This window comes from Notamacropus eugenii, chromosome 4 (genome assembly GCF_028372415.1).
Source record: "Notamacropus eugenii isolate mMacEug1 chromosome 4, mMacEug1.pri_v2, whole genome shotgun sequence".
Lineage (NCBI taxonomy): Eukaryota > Metazoa > Chordata > Mammalia > Diprotodontia > Macropodidae > Notamacropus > Notamacropus eugenii.
Genome location: NC_092875.1, coordinates 178,495,422 through 178,521,535, shown reverse-complemented (window position 1 = coordinate 178,521,535; position 26,114 = coordinate 178,495,422). Strand labels below are relative to the sequence as shown.

The following is a 26,114-nucleotide window of genomic DNA, read 5'->3' as shown; positions in this document are numbered from 1 at the left end:
TCTAACCATGTGGTGAAGAAACAGAGTTTGGATTGGCTGATGAGACCAGCCTAGGTATGCCTTCAAAAGGCATTCAGTGGACAAAGTGAGATTCTCTTTCCTGCCTGGCTACACTCAGGAGAAGAGAAGAGAACTCATATAAATGTCCAGGTGAAGAGAGTTCAACTGAAACCATGAGCACAAATCACTATTGTTGTTTCTGTCTCTGTTGTGTTCACTCCATTCTGCCTTAGGGAGATGGAACAGACTAGGCTGAGAACCTGTAAGCTTTAAAATGTTGAGAGAGGTGCCAGAGGTCCATGGTTGGGAATCCATGCCGGAGTTGGCTGCCATCATATCCCCCTTGGTACCTGTGGTACCAAGCCCAGCAATGAATTGGACCCAGCCATTTTCTAGAGTGACTCTGTCCTTCATCTATGCCACAATTAGAAGTGAAGTTGTTGGGGTGAATCATATAGGGCAGGTGTTCTGTACTTTTGTTCTTGTGAAACTGCACTGATGTTCACTGTTTATGACACAAGACAGCTGCCAATGAAATAAGGGAGATGCTAACTATAACTGGAGATTGGGACTGGTACGAACACTGGCTTAGAGACTTCAGCTCACGGAATTAGAAAGATTTAATAGTGATAGGCATATTAATGCATTATTAGTGGAGCTGTGAATTTATACAACTGTTTTGAAAAGAAATTTGGAATTATGAAAATAAAGTGGCTAAAATGAAAACACCCTTTAACCCAGAGATTCCAGCACTAGCTATATACCTCACAGGAGTTGTTGTTCAAAAGAAAAGTCCCATTTAAAGCAAAATATTTATAGCAGCAATTTGTGGTAGAAGAAAAGTGAAAACAAAGAGGATGCCTACCAACTGAGAGTAGCTAAACAAATGGTAGCACATGGACGTGATGGAATATCACCGTGCTGGAAGAAACAACAAATTTGATGAGTATAGAAAAACAGTTTTACATTAACTGATGAAAAGTAAAGTAAGCAGAGCCAAGCAAACAATAATACACATTGATGACAACAATGTGAATAGGATAATAACCATGATACAACTGAAAATGAATGTTACAAAATGATAAAGGATAAACTTCACCCCAAAGAAGAGTTAAAAGGGGATGCTTGTCTCTGCTACTTTGCTGTGTGCATGGGGTAGGGGGGAGGGAGGAGGGAGGGGACACAGAACAGTACATATCTTGTCATGTTTTTTATATCTTTTGATTTTTTAAAAATTTTCTTTCCTTTCATTAAATAAATACACAGGGAGAAATTTAGGGTATGTAAAATAAAAAGATAACAATAAAATGAATTTAAAACAAAATTAAAAGACACTCCAGTCCCTCAGGGATATCCCTGTAACTCTGAAAGAAAAACCAATGCCTCATAGGCTGTTAGAGATTAAAGGTATCATAGCATCACTGAATGACCTAGGGGTCATTTAGTTTAACCCTCTCTTTTTATACATGAGGAAACTAAGACCCAGAGAAGAAGTGATATTTTAGGTCTCAAAGTGATCAACTGAATTGATATCTCCTTACAAATAAGATAAAACATTCTGCTTCCAGGCACCACCCTACTTTTTAGTCTCTCTTACGAGGGGGTACCGACGAGTGAAATGCTAACAACATCAGAAGTCCAGATTTTTATTGGTTGTAAGATAGTTGCTCACTGTAGTAGAGTGATAATTCTAGGTTCTTAAAGTCTAAAGCAGTTGAGTTTGTGCTTCAGTGTTTCCTACTGAACTGGAAGATTACAAGCATGGATCTCATGATGGACTTTCTTTCATATTAGCTATCTTCTAAGAGGTTCATCATCAGGTTAGCTGAATGAAAACCACATCAAATCTCAAAGACCATTCACTAAGTCACAGGGGATTTACAGCCTTGAATTGGTGGTAGGAATACCTACACCAATGAAATAACAGATTCTTGAAATGTTAAAGTCGAAGAAAAGCATGATAGAGCTAGAATGAAATCCACACGATTGGTCGCATAATTTGGGATCTCTCTTCCATAGGGGAGAGGTGATGGAAAAATATAACAAAGTGGAAAAGCATCCACTGCAGAAGGTGACATACAAGGACCTCTCCATCCTTCAGGCAATTCCAAAATTCTAACATCTACTCTTGATGTATCAAGTGAAGGCATCCAAAGTCTGGATAAACATAAAGCTGAAATGAATCTCACTTATTTGTATTAGACCAGGAGTCCTTAACCTGGGTCTATGAAGTTGGCTTTTTAAATAACTAAACAAACAAACTAACTAATAAAAAACGAATGAATGAATGAATGAATATGTGTGTGTGCGCTGATAATTGAATTCCAATAAAATTTATTTTCTTTGTAATTCTATATATTTTATTTCATGCATTTAAAAACAATCTGAGGAGTCCATAAGGTTCCACCAGCTTTGAACACTAAAGGTGTTCAAGATAAAAAGAAAGGTTAAAAATCCTTGTTACTAGCATCTAGGGACGAGATTCATGGCAATCAACTCTGTCAGCTAGAATCAGTGTATAAGATCATTTCCCATGACTTGTGAAAGCTGCTCATCAGCACTGAAATCTCTCAATAATTAAGTATATTACAGTAACACAGAAAAACTAAGATCAGAAAGCCAACCTGGACTCTTGAGAGAAAGAGTGACCACCCAAACCTACCAGTGGCACTGGAAACCCTGGAGACGTCTTGCGACTGCGTGGAGCGATTTCTACTCTGTTGCCTTCGTCGATTAGTTGCTGATCTTGTGGTACGGACGTGAACTTCACTTACTTTGAAGAATGCTACCATAAAGGGTTGTTTGTCATAAGGGCCATTTCTGCCCACCAGACCAGCAGCTCTTGGGTTGACACTGAGACCTTTCAAGGAAGAAAAACAAATACATTTTCTCCTTATTCCTCTGAGTACAATTATCACAATTATACAATTCGTTCCCCTTCTCCCCTCCACCCTATATCCTGCTTTGCTTCCCAGGCTCCACAAAAGTGGGATATTTAGGGGAAAGTATTTTGGGGGAAAAGAATAATACTAATACACAACCGGATGGGTGGTTACAACAAATGAAACAATTTAACTTGGAATATTTCTTTAGTAAAAATGAGCTGAGCAGCAGTCACACAGGATTGTGTTTGTCCTTCGTTGCCAAAGAAGACCATGCCATCAGAGAAATGATGACGTGACTTGCACTTGACTTCGTTTTGAGTGAGGGAGGGCTGTGCGGGTCACAAGCCTCACTTCTCCTCCAGAGCCATCTGAACCCGGTGACCAGATAGTCATCAGGATAACTGGAGATGACCCAGGAAGCACTGGGAGACCTTTAGGCCAGGGTCTTTGCAGGTACTCACTTAGGGTGAGGTAAAACCATTCATTCAATAGGCCTGTTTAAGAAGTAGCCAGGGCATGGCCCTTTTAATGAGACCAAGAAAAAGAAGGACATCAGGCTGGGAGGGAAACAGCAACAGTTACTATTGACAATCACTCTAAAGCCAGGAAGGTCCAGAAGAGCCCTTGGGTAGGGACCCATTTCCCAGCTTCAGAGATCAGGACTATCTGGGTTCAGACACTACCACTGATACACAATTATCTGTGTCCCTGTGGGTAAATTACACAGATAATATGAATCGGTGGTAGGATTTGTCACTCTTTGAGCCTCAGTTTTCTCATCTGTAAAATGAAGGGGTTGGACTAGATGGTTCCTAAGACTATTTGTAGCACTGATACATATGATCCTATGGATTCTAAAGATCTTCTCACACCATCTTCTTTCTTTTTAATATCCTATCCTACCCAAAGGTATAGCTTTACCGCAAAGCCATGATAATGCTTAAGTGCCTATGAAGGTTTAGAGATGGGGGAGAAGTTATCGCAGATAGCATATTGAGGCTATTTTGGGGAGGGAGAATTGGCATCCCCATCATACCCCAATATAATTTTGCTTGGGAATGCAGAAATCAAATTTCTATTCCTGTCTGCCTCCTGCCCTTCTACAGCCTCCTATTCTTTTTCACCCTGATTCTGCTTTAAAAGTTGTCCTGCCCAAGCCACTCAGAAACTTGCCCAGCCTGCTTGATGAATGTAATCTGATCTCTCTCTGATACCTGAAGAAGAAGGAATTTTATAAAATGAGATCATATGGGGACAATAACCTTGATTATTGACTGAAAACTGTACTTTTTACAACCAACCCCTATAAATAAGAGTGTCAAAGACCACATGTCCAGGGTTTAATGAATGCTGTGCTGCAACCTACCATCCCTGGTGACCACACTCAGCTGGAGCCCCATGTTATGCTGCGGAGTCATCACCCACAGATTACTGGTAGCAGTGATGTCAAACTCTAACCATCCTTCTTCTGAGGCCCATACTACTCTGGTGTCCAGCAGAAACAGGTCAGAATCTCTGAAAGAAACAGACACCAGTTAAGTTACATGGTATATCTTGTGTGGATTCTATTTCTTGCTTTATTGCTGTCAAAACAGAAGACACTAAAATTAATTACTGAAATTATTTGGGTAAGCTCAAAACATAACTTTAAATGGATTGAATAAACTATAGGAAATATGAGTCACAATGGTTACACTTAGCATCCCAAGTTAGTTTGGTCCGGTTTCCCTACCATCCTTATCCCTTCCCACACCCCGAGATCACAGCAGTCGATATAGTTCTGCTCTAAAGAATTTCATTTTTCCTGTACTTCAGTGGGTCATTGTACTCCACCTAAAGTCATGATATCATTGCTTCCTTTGTAATGTAGCTAATGAAAATTAAAACTTAAAAAAAAGAGAGAGAGAATTCAGGATTAGTGTAGAATGTGCCCTAAAGCTTTTCTTGCCTTTGTTTAATAGGAACTGAAAAATTCCTATGCCCTGTAGGGTGTGGAGGAGGGAGGAGCCCTATCTAATTCCTGGATAATCAGTTATTCTTTGATTTTAATGAAAGCCTTTCAATGGCCTAAAATAATGTTTGAGTCAGACACCTTTTTTAAAAAGACAACATGGTTTTTGGTCTGGGCTTAGGCTATCTTGAGGTTTATCCAAATACAGCATGGCCAGGACTCACTTAGTGTGCTGAGTTTCTGGATTCCAATCCTGCTAACAATTTCTTGGAACCTATCCCTTTCCCTGGGCTACATAGGAAACATTTCTTCAGCGGTCAACAAATATAAAAATCCATGAATTGTTAAAAATATTTTGAAAGGGGACTCAGTAACTTGAAATGGGATGTTTTTGTTTGCCATCCATGGGACTATGTCACAGTGGTGTCAGAAGACTGGTAATATTTCAAGTGTTTCTAAGCTACACAGAATTTTAACTCAAAGTCCCTGTAGCCACTGGCACAAAGACCAAGGGAAGTGGGTTAGGAGAAATTCATCTGATGGATTTCTATATTTCTAAGGACAAGAATTTTTTTTTATTATAAAGCTTTAAATTAATACATAATAGGCACATTTATATTGGCACTGTAAATATTTTACTGAAATAATTGCTACCTTGCAGAAATAGAAGCTTGCTTCTATATGTATGTGTGACACACACACATACATACACATATATGTATATATGTAGATAGATAGTTTTAAGAGCCAATACACAACAATGGACAGAACTGAGTCACTGATCTTTCAAAATCCTTACAAGTGGGGAGAAACATATTGTTGTTTAGTTGTCTGAATCATGTCTGACTCTTCATGACCCCATTTGGAGTTTTCCAGGCAAAGATCCTGGAGTGGTTTGCCTTTTTCTTCTCCAGCTCATTTTATAGATGAAGAAACTGAGGCAAATAGGGTTAAGTGACTTGCCCAGGGTCACACAGCTAGTAAGTGTCTGAAGCCAGATTTGAACTCAGAAGATAAGACTTGCTGACTCCATATCCACACTCTGTCTACTTTGCCACCTATCCAATAGGAAAAAAAACCTTCCTGTTTATATTATACATTGAGGTTTAGAGGAGACTCTTTCAGATAAAAAATAGTAGGTGCAGTTAAAGGTAAATTAGTTGTTAACAATTCTCTATGGTGTTGCCCTCAGGCTTGCCATCTTTAAAGAGTGAGTGTGTGTGTGTGTGTGTGTGTGTGTGTGTCGCATACACACTCCATGTCCTCTGTGGCTAGTGTTCTCTATTACTATAGTACTGCCATATGTAGTTGTAGCGATGAGAGGTATCTGTAGAAAGCAGCGGAAGGGGAATTCAAATCTAGTTCTTTCAGGTAGCAATGTAAAAAGCAAAAAAAAAAAAAAAAGACACTTAAAACACAGTCTCAGGGGAGGGATATATTTAGAAAGGTAGGGGATATAAAAACAAATGCTACCAATACAAACACAATACTGTTCTAGGTGTTTGTTGGAATCCAATCCCCAGCAGCAATGCAGACATGTGAAAAAATGACCCAGCTCCTCAAGGAATTATAATAAATGATAAAGTCAGGGGACTAGAGTTAATTTTAGGAAGACATGGATAGAAGCATAAATGTCTTGATAGATAGTCTCAAGATGGGGAGACTGGTAGACACAGTAGGAATAGTCCTGGCTCCAGGGTCAGAGGATGGGCTCAGATTCCACCTCTGGTACCACCCATGTAGAAAATGAAAGCAAAGTTATACATCAAACTGGAATGGAAAAGTCTTGATGAGAAAGTTGAAGTTATCCCCAAATGGAAGGAGATATTAAATCTACAGGGGAAAATAAATTTGCTTAATATTAGGGAAGGCAGCATGATCTAGTGGAAAAGAAGGCTAAGGCTAAAATGAGGCTAAGAATCAGGAGAGGTGGGTCTTTATCTTAACCTATACCACTAAGTAGACATGTGTTCCTAGCCGAGTCATTTAACCCCCTGATGTATCTTCTGTAAACGGGAAGAATAAATACTTCCTTTAGCTACTTCAAAAGGTTTTCCAAAACTAATTGTGTGAGGACTAGGTAAATGTATGGCATTACTGTTCCCTTGGAGATGTCAAAGAAAGAAAGGAGCATATCTATATACCTAGAGAATTTGCAATGATAGGTAAATGGATTTTCTAAATACTACATAGGATATTGTAACACAGGCAGGAAATCCAAAAAGAACACTTTGAGGATAAGGGAAATGAATGAAAATCTGAGCTAGTAAAGGCTGGTGATGGAGAATCTTTGTATACAAATATCATAAGTTCCACTAGCAAAAGGAAAACATTAGGAAAGGCAAGAAAGACACCCAAGGTTAATAGGTCAGAAATCATGAATAGGAGATGTGTAAATTCAATGTAATTCAACATTTATTAAGAGCTTACTGTGTACAAGGAAGGCATTGTGCTAGGTACTGGGTGTACAAAGACAAAACATATTAGTTCCTGGCCTCAAGGATTTTACATTTTACCGAGAGGAAGCAATTTGGCACAGAAATAAGTCAACTCCCACTAATTTGTGAAGGGAGAGACCATTAATAATAGTGTGGGGTATTAGGGAAGGTTTCAGAGGAAGTGGCGTGTGAGCAAGGCATAAAAATGAAAGTCAGTGCTGGTATATGCAGAGACACATAAAGGCAAATTCATGTTAACTGTGAGTGCCTCTGTGTACTCATTGGCAGATAGCATAATGCTTATTATATCAAGCCTAAGAGCATTACAAAGCCTCCAAAATAGGATATGTAATCACTCAAAAGAGTTCAGCTTAACCATCAGCTTGGAAAAAACCAAATGAATAAGAAATGCGTATAATCTAGACCATGACATGAACTTCAATGGACAGTCTCTAGAACTTGTCAATCTGTACAGACATTGAGAATGAATAATTAGTGGGGAAGGAAAATGAAAGAAGTTTGGTTTACATTTGGGAAATAGTATTTTGTTTTTAATAATTTCTAGCACAAAAGTCCCTTTTTGGGGTGCAAATGTTGCTTAGTGGGTCCGTATGGTTGCAAATCTTGGAACACCACAAACTCCAAAGAATCAAAGTTGCAGATGACCCAAAGGTCAATGAAAAAAATGCATGGTGGGTACCAGTCAGTTAGTCAAGAAAGTTATTAAGCACCTAATATGTGCCAGGCACTATGTTAAGCACTGGGGATATAAAGAAAGACAAAAAACAGTCCCTGTCTTAAAGGATCTTATAGTCTAATGAAGGAGACAACATCCAACAACTAAGCACAAACAAGATATACACAAGACAAATGTAAAATAATCAACAGAGGGAAGGTACTAGAATTAAAAGGGATTGGATAAAGTTTCCTGTAAAAGGTGGGATTTTAGTTGAGATTTGAAAGATCCCAGAAAATCTAGGAAGAAGATGAAGAGGGAGAGCTGTAGCATATGCCTAGAGATCTATGCATAATAAATGACAAAATGAATATCATTTAAGACATGTGTGATTCAATTAGAGTCAACAAACATTTATTGAATACCTACTATTTGTCAGGCACAATAATGTTAGGAACTCAGGAAGTTCATTTTCTACTACAAAAATATGATAGATATAGATAACTATAAGACATCTATCTGTATAGAAATATTCTATATATATGTATTCTATCTATATATCTATACTATATATTCTATATCTTTATCTGCAAAAATGTATTATATAAAGATAGATATCTTATATACTCTATCTATAGTTATAGATAGAATCTATTTATATATCTATTAATATACCTTAATGCAAAGATGATACATGTAACCCTCAAGAATTTTATCATCTTTAGGAATGACAGAGGGCATGATGTTAGTCTATTATGCAGAGACGATCTTAAAAGAAAAGTGAGAGGCTGAGACAGAAAGATGTGTGGGGAGAAGGGGGAAGGAAGAGAAAGAATAGGGGAAATTATCTCACATAAAAGCATGTAAGGAAGAGGGATTTTTTATTATTTGATTTTTCAATGAAGAGAAACATGGTGAGTGAGAAGTGGGCAATGTTTAAAGCTGGAAACTTACTCCTACCTGAACTGGTTTTAAAAAAAGGAAGTGTACACACATATATACACACACACACACACACACACACACACACACACACACACACAGAGGGATATAGAAATCCATCTTACCCAAGATTGCATGTCTTCATCCTTCGTTGCTGAAGAAGACCATGACATCAGAGAAATAATGACATGACTTGCACTTGACTTTGTTTTGAGTGAGGGAGGGCTGTGCAGGTCACCAGCCTCACATCTTCTCCAGAGCCATCTGAATCCAGTGACCAGAAATTCATCAGGATGACTGGAGATGACCCAGGATGAGGCAATTGGGGTTAAGTGACTTGCCCAAGGTCACACAGCTAGTGAGTGTGTGAGGTGAGATTTGAACTCAGGTCCTCCTGACTCCTGCACTGGTGCTCTATCCACTGCACCTCCTAGCTGCCCCCTACCCAAGATTGCAGTAGGAGGGAAAAGGGCTAAAAACAAAAGTGGATGATAAGAGGAAGGGCAGATTAAGGGAGACAGTGCAAAACAGACTTTTGAGGAAGGGCAGTGTTAAAAAAGATAAGAGGATAAAGAGAAGATATTAGGATGAAGGGAAATACACAGTAATCACAATAGTGAATGTTAATGGGAAGAACTCACCCATAAAATGGAAACAAATAGTATAATGGATTGGAAACACTACCAATGGAGATGAAATTTAAGCAATTATTAAGAGTAATTTTGCCCAATTATATTCCAAAAGACTGATAAGCTAAATGAAATGGACGCATATTTACAAAAATATAAATTGCCTAGACTAAAAGAAGAGGAAATAGAATACTTAAATAGGCTTACCTTAGAAAAAAGAAATTGAACAAACTATTTATTAACTCCCAAAGAAAAAGATCCCCAGAACCAGATGGATTTATAAGAGAATTCTAACAAACATAAAAAACACTAATTCCAATAGTACATAAATTACTTTAAAAACAGGTAAAGGAATCCTACCAAATTCCTTCTATGACACAAATGTGTTTTTGATATCTGAACTAGGGAGAGCAAAGACAAAGAAAACTATAGACCAATTTCTCTAATGAGTATTAATGTGAAAAGTTTAAATAAACTATTGGCAAGGAGACTGCAGCAATTTATCACCAAGATCATACAATCATACACTGTGATCAGGTGGGATTTATACCAGGAATCCGGAGCCACCTCAATATTAGAAAAACTATGAGCATAACTGACCATATCAACAAAAACAACAAACATCATATTATTATCTCAATAGATGTAGAAAAAGCTTTTGACAAAGTATAATACTCATTCTTATTTTTAAAAAAACTAGAAAACACAGGAACAAATCGGGTGTTATTTAAAATAAGTATTATCTTGAACAAGCATTATCTGAAATGGGGATAAATGAGAAGTTTTCTCAATAAGATAAGGGGTGAAGCAAGAATGTCCCTTATCACCATTATTATTCACTATTGTACTATAAATGGTAGCTATAGCAATAAGACAAGAAAAAGAAAACTAAGGAATAAGAACAGGCAAGAAGAAAACAAAAGTATCTCTTTTTGCAGATGATATGATGGTACACTTAGAGAACCTGAAGACAATCAACTAAAAAACTAGTCAAAACAAATAACCAGTTTGGCAAAGTTGCCCCAATATAAAATAAATCCACACAAATCGTCACTATTTCTATATACTGCCAACAAAACCAGGAGAAAAAGAAAGAAATATAAACACTTGTGAGTCTACTTGCCAAAACACACACAAGAATTATATGAACACAATTATAAAACACTTTTCAGACAAATGAAGACAGATCTAAACAAATGGATAAGTATTAATTGCTCATGAGGTCAAGTCAATATACTAAAAATGACAATACTGACTAAGTGAATTTACTTATTCAGTACCAGACCAACCAAACTACCAAAGAACTGTTTTACAGAGCTAGAAAAAATAATAACAAAATTAATCTGGAAGAACAAAAGGTCAAGAATATCAAGAGAATCAAGTGGGGGAAAAAAGTGAAGGTAGGTGACTTAGCAGCACCAGAACTCAAACAATACTAAAAAGTGGTAAACATCAAAACAATCTGGTACTGGATAAGAAATAAGGTGTTTGATCAGTGGAATAGATTAGATACTCAACATGTAGAAGTAAATGACTACAGTGATCTAAGGTTTAATAGATCCAAAGATCCAAGCTTTGGGGGCAAGACTTATAATTTGAGAAAAAGCCTTGGAAAAGTGGAAAGCAATTTGGCAGAAACTAGGCATAAAGCAACACCTCACATTGTATGCCAAAATAAGGTCAAAATAGGTACATGGGGGCTGCAGGGGGGTGCAGAGCCAAGAATACAGAGTAAAATCAGGGACTTCCTTGGACTCTCCCCCAAAGCCCTCCAGATATCTGAAAAAAATGACTCTAAACAAATTCTAGAGCTACAGAACCCACAAAATGACAAAGTGAAACAAATCCCCAGCCTAAGACAACCTGGAAAATTGGCAGGAAGGGTCTATTGCACCAGGCAGGGAGCAGAGCCCAGTCCACCATGGGCTGTCCTGGCACAGATGGCTGAAGCAGGCCTCAGAGCACTCAATCATTGGCAGCTGTGGCAGTTTCCAGACTTCTCAACCCACAAATGTCAAAAAGGTCTGTGGGCAAACTCTGTGGGATCTGGGAGAAAGAGGAGTGCTGTCTGGTCAGGTCTAGTCCCAGCTCCAGGGTGGTGGAGGTGGTGGTGGCAGCAGTAGCAGGCACAGCAGAGGCTGCTTCAGGAGCTCTGGGACCACAGACAGTGGGGGACTGAGCTGCTGATAAAAAAATCCCTGAAGCCTGGGACAATACATCCACCCCCACCTCCATCCTCACTGGAAGGTGAGTCCTACCTTGACAAAGAGTTAGAAAGTCAAGTATTTGGCTGGGAAGATGAGTAAACATTGTAAAAGAACTCAGACTATAGAATCTTACTTTGGTGACAAAGAAGATCAAAATATACAACCAGAAGAAGACAACAAAGTCAAAGCTCCTAAATTAAAGCCTCCAAGAAAAATATGAATTGATCACAGGCCATAGAATAGCTCAAAAAGGATTTTGAAAATCAAGTAAGAGAAGTAGAGGAAATATTGGGAAGAGAGATGAGAGTGATGCAAGAAAATCATGAAAATCAAGTCAATAGTTTGATAAAGGAGACTCCAAAAATACTGAAGAAAATAACACCTTACAAAACAGGTTAACCCAAATGGCAAAAGAAGTCCAAAAAGCCAATGAGGAGAAGAATGCCTTAAAAAGCAGAATTGGCCAAATGGAAAAGATGGTTTAAAAGCTCACTGAAGAAAATAATTCCTTCAAAATTAGAATGGACCAAATGGAAGGTAATGACTTTATGAGAAATCAAGAAATTATAAAACAGAACCAAAAGAATGAAAAAAAAAAGTAGAATACAATGTGAAATATCTCAATGGAAAAACCACTGACCTGGAAAAACAGATCCAGGAGAAATAATTTAAAAATTATTCCACTACTTGAAAGCCATGATCAGAAAAAGAGCCTAGATATCATCTTTTAAGAAATTATCAAGGAAAACTGCCCTGACATTCTAGAACCAGAGGGTAAAATAGAAATAGAAAGAATCCACTGATTGCCTCTCATTCTAAAAGAAAACCTTTCAGGAATATTGTAGCCAAATTTCAGAGTTCCCAGGTCAAGGAGAAAATATTGGAAAGAGCCAGAAAGAAACAGTTGGAGTATTGTGGAAATACAATCAAGATAACACAAGATCTAGCAGTTTCCACATTAAGGTATTGAAGGACATGGAATATGATGTTCCCAAGGTCAGAAGATCTATAAATAAAATCAAGAATCACTGACCGAGCAAAACTGAGTATAATCCTTCAAGGGGAAAAATGGATATTCAATGAAATAGAAGACTTTCAAGCATTCTTGCTCAAAAGACCAGTGCTGAATAGAAAATCTGACTTACAAATACCAGAATCAAGAGAACCATGAAAAGGTAAACAGGAAAGAGAAATCATAAGAGACTTATTAAAGGTGAACTGTTTACATTCCTACATGATATTTGTAACTCATGAGAACTTTACCAGTATTAGGGTACTTGGAGGAAATGATAGGTAGATAGAGGGCACAGGGTGAGTTGAATATGAAGGGATGATACCTAAAAATAAAATTAAGGGGTGAGAGAGGAATATATTGGGAGAAGGAGAAAGGGAGAGATAGAATGGGGTAAATTATCTCCCATAAAAGAGGCAAGAAAAAAGTTTCACAGTGGAGGGGAAGGAGGGAGGTAAGAAGGAATGAGTGATCCTTACTCTCATTGGATTTGGCTTAAGGAGGAAATAACATACACACTCAACTGAGAATCTTACCCTACAGGAAAGTAGGGGGGAAGGGGATGATAGAAGGTCGGACAGACTGGGGGAGGGGGTAGTCAGAAGCAAACATCTTTGAAAAGGGACAGGGTCAAAGGAGAAAATAGAATAATTTGAGGGTGGGATAGGATGGAGGAAAATATACTTAGTCTTTCACAACATGACTATTATGGAAGTGTTTTGCATAATTATACATGTATAATCTATATTGAATTGCTTGCTTTCTCAAGGAGGGTGGTGAGGAGGGAAGAAGGGAGAGAATTTAGAACTCAAAGTTTTAAAAGCAAAGGTTTAAAAATTATTTTTTACATGCAATTGGGAAATAAGATATAAAGGCAATGGAGTATAGAAATCTATGCTGCCCTTCAAGAAAGTAAAGGGAAAGGGAATAAGAGGGGGGGGATGATAAAAGAGAAGGTAGACTGGGGGACAGGGTAATCAGAATGCATGCCATCTCAGTGTGGAGGAGAGGGAAAAGATGGGGAGAAAAGCTGGAACTCAAAATCTTGTGGAAATGAATGTTGAACACTAAAAATAAATAAATAAAAATTTCAAAGTAATAAAGTGATTTAGATATAAATGGTAGTATCATGACCAAATTAAGGGAATATGGGAAAACATTACCTGTCAGACGTATGGATGAAGAAAAAAATTATGACCAAACAAAAGATGGAGAGGATCACAGAAAATAAAATGGATGATTTTGATTACATGAAATTAAAAAAGTTTTAGACAAACCAAAACTAGTGTAGCTAAAACTGTAAGGAAAATAAGAAAGTGGGAGAAATATTTTATAACAAGCTTTGTTGATAAAGGTCCCATTTCTCCAATATATAGGGAACTAAGTCAAATTTATAAAAATAAGCCATTACCCAGTTGATAAATGGTCAAAGGATATGAACAGGTAGTCTTTAGAAGAAATCAAAGTTATCAATAGTCACATAAAAAAAGTTCTAAATCACTAATAATTAGAGAAATGCAAATTAAAGCAACTCTGATGTACTGTCTCATACCTATCAGATTGGCTAATATCTGGCAAAGGAAAATAACAAATTTCCACCTTATTCCCCTTGGAGGGAATAAGGTGGAAAAATAAGGTACACTAATGCACTATTGGTGGACTTGTGACCTGGTCCAACCTCTCTGGAAAACAATTTGGAACTATGGTCAAAGGACTATAAAACTGTACATACCCTTTGACCCAGCCATACCACTACTAACTCTATTCCAAAGAGAACAAAAGGAAAGGATAAAGACCAATACGTACAAAAATATTTGTAGCTGCTCTTTTTGTGGTGGCAAAAAATTGGAAATTGAGTGGATATCCATCAATTGGGAAATGGCTGACGTTGTGGTATATGATTGTGATAGAATACTATTGGGCTGCAAGGAATAATGAAGGGGATGATTTCATAAACACCTAGAAGACTTATACGGACTGATGTAAAGTGAGGTGAGCAAACAGTAACAGTAATTACTTGGCTACTTTGATCAATACTATAATCCTCGACCATTCCAAAGAATTCATAGTGAAAAATGCTATCTACCTCCAGAGGGAGAACTTACGAACTTTGAGTGCAAACTGAAGCCTATTTTTTCACTTTATTTTTCTAACTATTTTTTTTGCAACTAATATAGAAATATGTCCAATATAGAAAACATATAGAAATATGTTTTCAATGATTTCACATGCATAATGAACATCCTATGTCTTGCCTTCTCAATGGGTGGGAGAGGAGCTGGAGGGAGACAATTTGGATTGGACAATTAAAAAAACAGCAAGAAGTAGAGGGGAGAAGCAAGACTATTCTAGTTATGAGAAATATCCTGTGCAAACGTGCTGAGGGAAGAAATGGATTTCTGTGGACAGTACACAAGTAGACAAGCTTGCTTGGAACATATATGAAGAACCACTAGAGATGAAGACAGTTGTATCATAAAGGTAATGAGGCACTACTCAAACTTCTTGAGCAGGCCTATGGCCAGAACTGTTCTTCAGGCATATTGATTGGTTGGTGGTACGGAGGATGGATTAGAGGGGTGAGAAGCTGAAGGCACTAGGAGCTGATTTCAGTAGTCCAGAGGAGAGATAACAGAAGCCTAATATAGAGTGGTTGTTTTACGAGTGAGAAGAAAGAGATGGATATGATATTCTATGGAGTCAGAATTCATAAGATGTGGCAATTTCTGAGATGGGAGTGAGGGAGAATTGAGAGTTGAAGATGACTTTACTACGAACTAGGGTGCTGGGAAAAGTCATAGTTCTCTTGAGAGAAATAGGCAACCGCTTTGGCTGCACCACCCAAAATTTTAGAATGTTGTCTCACTGTCATAATCCATCATTTCTATGATTTGTTACTTGACACATCTTTAGGATTAAATTATTTAGTCTCCAGTTGATCTTTAATATTTTTTCAATGGTTCTTTAATATAATTTTACTATACTGCAATTAGTAAAAGATGTGAATATTTCTGCTCTCATGAATTTGTTTGTGAGGTTTTTATGTCCTAACACTTAATCAATTTTTTTATAAGGGTGTTGAGAAATATTTATACTTCTTTCACTTTCTATTCAATAAGTGCCAGAGGTCTATCATATCTAGTTTTCCTAAAATTCTGTTCAGGTCCTTAACTCTTTTCTTGTTTATTTATTTTGGGGAGTTAGACTTATCTAGAGCTGATTGAGGGGAGCAAATTGAAGTCTCCTATTATTGTAGTTTTCTTATAATTGTTTTTTCAGTAATTACCTTATGCATCCAGAAGTTTTTAAGGATATTTGCACTCCTATATGTCACAGGGGTGCATATATCCTAAGTACAGAAATAGATTCACAGCTCATGTCAACTTTCAGTAAAACGTAGTTTCCCTATTTATTTCTTTTAATAAAGTCTTTTTTCCCCTAACGATAGTAGAGGGTAAGATAAGAAGTTCAGTTTTAGACCTGCCAAGTTTGAAATCCCTATGGGACATCCAGGTGGAGATGTCTAGGCCAGGAAATGGAGATATAGAACTGGAGTTCAGAAGGGAGATAAGGGCAGGATATATAATTTTGGAAGTAATTTATTTAGAGATGATAGCTGGATCCAAGGAAACTGATGAGATCAACAAAAGAAAGAATGTAGAGAGGGAGGGGCTGACCACAGAACCCTGATCTATACTCATGCAAAGAAGGCAAGAAATATATAATGATCCTGCAGAGAAGACCAAGAAGAATTAGCTCATGACCACCACAATAGATCATACAAGTCCAAGGAGGTACTTATTTCAGTAACACATCTACAATCCCAGAGAGGAGAGAATATGCAAGAGGAGATCAGAAAAAGAGGTGAACTGTTCATGTAACAAGTGAGGGATAATAAATGGACAGTCTTAGTGAGGCTTTGGTACCTATGACATATCTATCTAAACATACATACACATACTTGTATACACTTGTATATGGGTATATATATATATATATGCATGTATATGAGAAAAGGTTAAATAAATCCTGTGCAAAAGAGCTCCTCAGCATCCAAGCCATACTGCTTTAGTCAGGATTAGTAAATCTTAAGAGCATTTATTTTCCTCTGGTGAGAGCAGAAGTGAAAATTGTAGTGATCACAGAAACATAGATTTAAAGCAGAAGGGGAACCCCCTCACTTTACATATAAGGAAACTCAGCAAAGTGATTTGGCCAAGGTCACACAAAGTGACTTTGTGAGAGTCAGAGGAGGAATTTGCACCCTGGTCCTCTGACTCAAAATTCAGTGGTCTTTCCACTGTATTAAATACCAAAATAAATTAATTTAGGTGTAAAAAATGTTTCAGCAAGTAAGTGTCCTTAATTGAATCATACATTTCTTAAATAATATCCCTTATAAAAACATTTAATTTTTAAAGCACTTATTTTGCCCATAATATTTTGTAGGTATTTTACAATAGCTTTATCAGTTTATCATGACTGGGCAGCCTCCTTTAAGGTATCCTTGACACCAGAGCAATAGATTTCAGTCCAGAAAACTGGCCCAGCTGTGTTCCAGGGCTTTGTTGCTTGATGCTGAATATAGAAAATACAGGTGGCATTGAAGAAAATCATTAGATGTTGCAGTTCTGTTGCCTATGCTGAGTCCAAGTCTCATAGGACTACTGCAGATTAGACACAACCACAATTGGAGAGGTGTCTTCCTCTTGTTCTGACCTGGCCATAACGCCATATAGTCTCATCAGTTCATCTCCCTAAGATAAACTAGCCAACTTGATATAACTTTCCACTTTTCTATTGTCAGGCAACATAGGTTCGTGTATTCATGGGACTTAGAGATCATCTGTTCTAGCTCTTTTATTTTACAGATAAGAAAATTGAGGCCCAAGGAAGGGTCTGGCTCTAGGTCACATCAGTACAAAGCAGTGGAGTCAGAAAGCAGTTTTCTGACTCCATATTCATCTTTTTGAACTTTGCATTTCTAAAGATACACATTGTCTGTGTGTTGTAACCTGTCTTTTATATATTGACCGTAAGACCGCTTGACCCTAAGAAATTAGTATGATAGCCTTTTCCCTTTTAAGATCTATGAGCCAGAGGGCAACTGGTGGGAAAATAAGATTTTAGAGAGATGGAGACAAGACCCCAGAGAGCTGTAACAATAAATCATAACTTGCAGAAGTCTACCAGAGAAGTTTGAGGCAATCTGGTAATAAAGAAAGACTGGTGTACTTGGTATTAGGAAGTCCTGGGTTTTACTTCTAATATTACTTGTGAGACCATGTGTTTCCCCTGCACCATTTTCTCCATCTCTAAAATAGGGATAATAATACCCATACTACCTATCTCAGGGTTAATGTGAGGTTCAAATTAGATAGCACATGTGACTCACTATATAAATGTCACCTGTTAGTACACTTCCCAATCCAGCTTGGCTTATTCTGCCTCAAAGAAATATTTCCATGGGCCTGGTGAGAACAGACTACTTACCCAGTCAGGCTAAAGGCTTCATTTTAATGACAGCTTAATAAGCACAGCTCTTTCTCCTCTAGCTTCAAAGCTCTCACTACCTAGGTGTTCAAAGGATTGTTCTGCACCAATAACCACTCATTGAGCTGGTAATTACTGCAAGTCTCTAACCCTTTCCTCATTGATCCCCTGTCTGTTTACTTTTCTACAAAGACAAGTGAACCAAACAGTCTAAACACTAGAAAACTGCAACATCTAATAAGATTCAATTGATTTTGTATTGTTTAAAGTGCTGTATGAAATAAAATGTGTGCTCATTTCTAATGCTTTGTCATGGCCAGTCTAGTTATTCATATCTCAAACAGTTACATCACATCCTAATAATCACATCCTTATGATAGTACTACTGTATTCTTCCTGAGTCAGATGATATCTGGTAAATTATGTTTAGTACCAGATACCACATTGTTTGGTTCTTGATACCCTACAGACAAGCCAGAATTTATCCAGAGGACATTAACAAAGATGGCAATGGGCTTTAAGAACATGTTATTTGAAAATCTGTCAAAGGAACTGGGGATATTTAGCCTAGAGGAGAAAGGATATCATACCTCTCTTCGAGTATTTGAAGAACTATCATGTAGAAGGACTACAGAATCTCGGAATTTCTGAGTTGAAAAGGATCTCAGAGGCCATTCAGTCCAGACTGCACCTGAACAAAAATCTCTCCATAACATATTGAATATATAGTCATCTAGCCTTTGATTAATGGAGAGGGGAGATGTTTGAATCCAGGGAGTTCATGGAATCACAGAATATCACTGTTTAAAGGAGCCACAGAGACCATCTGGTCCAACCCATCCCTAAAAATTAGTTCCCCCTGCAGCCTACCCAACAAATGATCATCCAGTCTTTGTTAAAAGACCTTAAATTAAGGGAAAACTTAACGACCTCCTGAGGCAACCTGTTCTATTTTAGGACAGCTCTGATTGTTAAATTTTCAATTACATCCAACCTAAATTTGCATCTTTGCCAATTCCTTCCATTGTTTCTAGTTCTGCTTTCTGAGTCCAAACATAACAAGCCAAATCCCTTTATATAGACAGCTTTCAAATACCTGAAGACCTCTATCATATCTCCCTTCAACATTCTCTTCTTCAGGCTAAATATTCCTACTTCCTTCAACTGATCTTATTATGGCATCCTGGTTACCATTTTCTGGATACTTTCCAGATTATCAATGTCTTTCTTTAAATGTGGTTCCCAGAATTGCCACAGTACTCCCAATGTTGTCTGAGCAGGACAGAGTGCGGTGAGATTAGCATCTCTTTATTCCTGGATGCTAAGCCTTTCTTAGATTCTATGTCACATTGCAGATTCATGTGGAGCTCTTGATTTTCTTCAGATGAACTTTTATTTAGCCACACCTATCCTGTTTTATACTTGTGATGTTAATATTTGTTTACCTCATATGTAATACTTAACATATATCCTGTTGAATTTTATTTATTCAACTCAGCCCAATATTCTACACTGGCAAGATTTTTCTAGATACCAGCTCTCTCCCCCAGTATATTTTCTAATCTGCCTAGTTCTATAAATTTGAAAAGTACCGAAGTTATGCTTTTGTTGAAGTCATGGAATATTGTGTAGCACAAGAACAAACTCAGAGGTCCTGAGACACTCCACTGCAACCATTCCTGTAAGTGTCATGACCTGTTTTCGATGAAGACATGCTGGTTCCTTTTTTTATCACCATTTCCTTTTCTAGATTTGCACTACTCATCTCTTTAAAAGCATGTTCCAAACTTGTGCCAAGAATTGAACTGGCCTAATGTTTGAAGCCTCTGCTCTCTTCTGCGCTTTTTTTTTTTGTTTGAGAACTAAGATATCTGTCATTTTCGACTCTATGATCTCTCCCCCGCATATTACCCATACTGCAAAAGATAAAAAAGTATGCCTCAATCTGCACTTCTTCAGTTCTCTTTCTGGCAGTGAACAGCATTTTTCACGCTATGATGTCTCAAAGACCAGTGAGAGTGCTTACCAATCACATCTACAGTTTTAATATTCTAGGATGCAGTTCATCTGAGCCAAATGACTTGAACTCATCTGGGCGAACAGGTGTTCTCTTATTGTGAGTATAAATTCCTTATTAGTCATTTTGTCCAGTCCAAAGATCATTCTCATTGGCAGAGAAAGCAGAAAATAAGGATTGAGCAGCTATATCTTCTATCATTAGCTTTCAACATGCCATTCACATTAAGAAGTGGTCCTTCACTTCTCCTTTTCCTACTAAAGCTTTAAAACCCTTTTTATTATCATTATTTTTAAAACCGTAATCTTTCTTGAGTTTTAGCACTCCTGACACTATTCTTACAGAATTTTGCCATCGTTTTGTATTCATTATCTGTTCCTTTGACAACCTGCAAAAGTCTTTTAAAAATCTAAATTGCTCAATGATTTCTCTTTGTAGCCATATCAGTCTCTTTAGACAACTCCTCAAGTTTCTTCTCACCAAAACGCTTTCTTTGTGTGTCCTAAGAATTTCATTCCTGAGAGATTCCCATTATCTTCTCAGTTTATGTCCCTTATGAAATTTTAGGTCATGGAATCTTACCTGTCCTTTTTCTGAACCTTTTGAAATCTGTTTTCCCCAAACATAGGCTGTTTGTAAAATTATTTCCAGATTTCCTTGCCTCTTCCCCAAATTCTAAGATAAAATGGTCACTTACTGCCATTTCCACTCTATCAGCAAGTTATTCCTCTTTGGGGAGAATCACATCCAAGACATAATTTTCCTTTTTTGATTCAGTTCAATAAATATCTATTAAGTACCTGCTGTATGCAAGGACGGATCATCTAGGTGGTACACTAAATAGAGTGATAGACCTGAAGTCAAGAAGACTTCTCTTTCTGAGTTCAAATCTGGCCTCAAACACCTCCTAGCTGTGTGACCTGGGCAAGTCACTTAACCCTAGTTTGCCTCAGTTCCTCATCTGTAAAATTTGCTGCAGAAGAAAATGGCAAACCACTCTAGTATCTTTGCCAAGAAACTCTAAATGAGGCCATGAAGGGTCAGACATGACTGAAATGACTGAACAACAACAAATGTCCAAGGTGCTATGACCTTAAGAAGCTTACAATCTACATACTACTATACGAACTACTTACAATCTACATACTAACTATGTACAAAATAATTTCAGAGAGAGAAGATAAATAACTGGGAGAATCAGGAAAGGCCTTGTGTAAAAATGGGCACCTGAGCTGAACTTTGGAGAAAGCAAGGAATTCTGAGAGCGAACATGGGAAAGCAATACTGTATAACCATGGGAAGCCACTATCCAAGAGAACAGAGGGAAAAGAGGCAATGTTGTGTTAGAGCATAGTAAGTAGACCAGTTTGTCTAGAAGGTAGAAGGTAGAAGGCATAAGGGAGTGTAACATGAACTAAGTCTGTTAAGACAGGCCAGAATCAGACGGTGAAGGGTTTTAATGCCATACACAGTAGTTTATCCTAGGACAGATATTCTCACATACAAAGACTACAGAATACCAGAACTAAATAAATGTTTATTTCCACTGGGTTTATTGCTAAGGTAAAAAATGAAAAGCTAAAAGAAAGACAACCAATTATTAACAATCACTCCCTTTTCCCCTATTTTTTGCCTAGGATCTTTGTATAAGATCTTGTTTGTTTTCACAGAAAACAACCTACACTGGTTCTTCTGCCTTCGAAGGTGATGTCTCTAGCACTGAAAGATGAAACTATCATTAAGGCAAGTCAAGAAATTATAAGCTACTCTGGTTTTGGCAGAGAGAGTTACAGCAGATGTGTAGACAACTGAAGCTCCCCATGAAGACTACATGTTGTCTGGGCCAGGCTTATGATCTGTTTCCTCCAATACTTACCCATTCCTTCTTTTTTACTGTATAAATATACTCTGATGGCAATACAACTTCTGTTTGTTCTCCACTAATCTTCACCGAAGTGGTATCCGCCATGTTTTGCCTACATTTGGTTCCTGGCTGTCCTCACATGATATCCAGTAAGTTTTACCCTTCATGAACCACAGGTATTAACTCATCCATCCCTCAATGATACATATAAGATCAACTTTGCCTCCGAGAATTAAAAGCTCTAGCTAATTTATAGATATCTGTGTAAAGGAAGACCAAACTTGAGACATATATACAAAGTAGTCCTGATATAGCTTTCAAAGAAAGAAGAGACCAAAAAGAACCCTGGCAGAATAGTGAGGAGTCCCTATTGGTCTTCAAGACCCATTACAGAATTCCACTTTGCCCAAGAAGTTCAGCCAGTCCCTATGCTGGCTACTAGGAATATGCTCAGAGGAGGCATGAGTCTGATTACCAGCTTCCTTACCCTACTTTCCCATAAAAAAATGAGATCATTTCCAACCTTCCAATAGATCTTTCCCCACCTCCTCACCACTAGAACTTTCAATCCCATTTTCCCACATGGGGAAGTATTGGAAATTACATATAATTGTATGTGGGTACAGGGGACGTTTTAAAATGTTTGATTCTATTCAATATATTTCTTTATGTCTTAACTTTTTTACTATTGTATTCATGTGTTTCTTGCATGGTGTTGCAATAGATAGCAGGATAGGGACACCAGTCATGAACTATGTAATGAATGATCCCAAACAAGAAACACAGAATCTAAAACATAGTGAGAGGTTTCAGTTGAATCCTTCTTCCAGGTTATTGCCTTTCAAACGCAAGAAAACAGCTATTATGCCCCTTTTACCCTTGCCCCATATTTTCTCCTCCTTAGGCTAAATATACTTAGTTCCTTAAACTGATCCTAATATATTACGAATTCTATACTCTTCCCAATCAGAAGATTGATCTCTTCTGTATGCTAGACAGTTTATCAGTGTACTGCCTGAAATTCATATTATTATAAAGAAACACAATATTCCAGATGTGACCTGAAGAGGGTAGAGGGGCAAGGGGTAGTTTAAACTTGTTCTCTCTGATCCCAGAGGCAAGAAACAGTATGGAGGAATTGAAGAAGAATAAGATTGTAGCTAAATATAAAGGGAAAAAAAACTTTCTAACAGTTAGAGGTATTTAAAATGAAATGAGCTACCTGGGGAAGCAGTTACAAGCTCTATTATCCTTCAATAGATGTCTTCAAATGATGGATAGATAATCACTTATTAGGTATATCATAGAGAGGAATCTCAATATTGCTACACACTAGAAGGTACACGCTCTGAGATTATGTGATTCCACTATAATTATAAGCCATCTTTATTTATTATTCATTATCCCAATATCCTCATATTCTTGTGGAAATAGTCACTCTACTTGAGCAAATGAGTAATGTCAGTTGAGATAATTTTTTAATGACACTTCAAAAATAACATTATCATTACAGATCGCTGCCTCCCAGAAAGCTTGACATATTGCCAAGGAAAGATGCACTAAGACAAAGAAAGTAACCTATTTCTGGGAATGAATAATACACATAGAGCATGGTTTTCAGAAATAAAACCTATTTTCTTTTCTCCTTAAATGTTTCCCTCGTGGGAAAGCAGTTCCACAAGAAGTGGTGCCCCCTCAACTCCCCACCACACCCTGAATCTCCCCAGGAAAAACTAGCACTATGTTTAGTGTATGAAATTATTTTTAGTAATTTAACCCTGCAACTACACCACCCTCTTTTGTTTTATCCTATCTTATAGGGAATGGCTATACTAAGCAAAGCTATCTTCTACATTTTTGTAATATCATTAAGATTCCAGGTAGATTGTTCTGAGTTTAAGGAATTTATGCCACACTGGGGGACAAAAGATTAGCTAATTAAAATATAAATAACCTGAGCAGTGGATGAGAGTTACTCTCCTTATTTTAGGGACAAGAATATAAAACAGAGAAGAGTTAAATGACTTGCCTGAGTTCATGTAAACTGACTGAGTGAGCCAAATAGTACAAAGCAGACTAAAGAAGAAATTACAGGAGTCCCTGGGAGTCAATTCTGTGAAAGTCAGAAGTAAAAAAACAACAACCAAAAAACAAACAAATAGGTATGGCTGGATATACTGCTTAAAGATTTTACAAATGCAGAAAATCAGAAATATTAAATGTATCTTTTATAGACCATAATCTAATAAAATTATATCCAACAAAAAGTCTTTGAGGTAAAGATTAAAAATTAATTGGAGACTAAATAACTTAGAGCTAAAGAATGTAAAGGTCAAAGGACAAATCATAGAATCAATAATTTCATTAAAGATAAAGACAACATGACAACATACTAAAATTATTGCGATATAGCCAGAGCAGTACGTAGGAGAAAATTTATATCTCTAAAATCTTTCATTAATAAAAAAGAGAAATCAGATCAATGAAGTGAGTATGCAACTAAAAAAACTTTACAGTTTTTAATTTTCTCATTTTTGGTTTTCTTACCAAACAAATTTTTTAAAATCCCAAATAAACACCAAAATAAGAATCCTGAAAGTCAAAGAAGAGATTAAGAAAATTGAAAGAAAAAAACTTCATTGAATTAATAAAAGTAGAAGGTGTAAAGTAGATAAGCCATTAGTAAACTTTATTTAAGAAAAGAAAGGAGAAAAGTGAATTATCAGGGTAAAAAATGAAAATTGTAATTCACAACCAATGAAAAAGAAATAAAAAAAATTATCAGGACCTATTTCACCCAATTTTGTTGATAAAACTGACAACCTAAGTGAAATGCATGAATATTTATAAAAATTAAAATCTCCCAGATTATCATAATAGGAAATAGAATATTTAAATAATTTATCTTAGAAAAAGAAACTGAACAATTCATAAGTTAATTTCCAAAGAAAAATCCTGGGTCCAGATGGATTTGCAAGAAAATTCTACAAACATTTAAAGAACAATTAATATTAACATTACATAAATTATTTGAAAAAATAGGAAAAGAAGGGGTCCTACTTAATTCCTTTTATGGCACAAATGTAGTATTGATGTTTAAAAGGAGAGTCAAAACAGAGAAAGAAAACAATAGACCAATGTCAGTAATGAATGTTGTTCATTTGTTCAATTGTGTCTGACTCTTCATGACCCCAGGGACTCATAGCATGCCAGGCCCTTCTATCCTCCACTATCTCCTGAAGTCTGTCTAAGCTCATGTTCATTGTTTCCATGACACCATCCATCCATCTTATCTTCTGCCATCACCTTCACCTTTGGCCTTCAGTCCTTCCCAATATCAGGGTCTTTTCTATTGAGTTTTGTCTTCTCATTGTGTGGCCAAAGTATTTAAACTTCAACCTCAGGATCTGTCCCTTCAACGAGTAGTTGGAATCAATTTCTTTAATTATTGACTGACTAGATCTCCTTGCTGTTGAAGGGACTCAAAAGTCTTCACCACCACAATTTAAAAGCATCACTTCTGTAGCACTCAGCTTTCCTTAGAGTCCTACTCTCACAGACACACAATACTACTGGAAAAACCATAGCTTTGGCTATATGGACCTTTGTTGGCAAGGTGATATCTCTGCTTTTTAGTATGCTGTCCAGATTATTGATGCAAAATTTTAAAATAAATTATTATCAAGGAGACCATAGCAACATATCACAAAAATTATATACTCTAACCAGGCTAGATTTATACCAAGAATGCAGAGATGGTTCAAAATTAGGAAAACAAAAAACATAATTGACCATACTAATAACAAAAATCATATAAGTATATCAATGATGCAGAAAAAGCTTTTGGTAAGATACAACAATCATTTCCGTAAAAAATACTAGAAGGCATAGGAATAAAACGAGCTTTCCTTAATTTGATATGTAGTATCTATCTTGAACCAAGAGCTAGCAAAATGTGTAATCAGGATAAATTAGAGGCCTTCCCAATACGATTATGGAT

The 26,114-nt window shown here is 37.0% G+C and overlaps 1 protein-coding gene across 1 annotated transcript in view; it reads right to left on the bottom strand.

The window, feature by feature from the left end:
* Positions 1 to 26,114, bottom strand: part of BMP6 (bone morphogenetic protein 6) — a 222,597-nt gene that overhangs the window by 22,450 nt on the left and 174,033 nt on the right. The window contains exons 3-4 of the mRNA XM_072603771.1: positions 4,252 to 4,400; positions 2,663 to 2,860 (exon numbers count right to left, since the gene is read on the bottom strand). Of these exons, the coding sequence (XP_072459872.1) occupies positions 2,663 to 2,860; positions 4,252 to 4,400 (347 nt within the window). The remainder of the gene's footprint in view (positions 1 to 2,662; positions 2,861 to 4,251; positions 4,401 to 26,114) is intronic.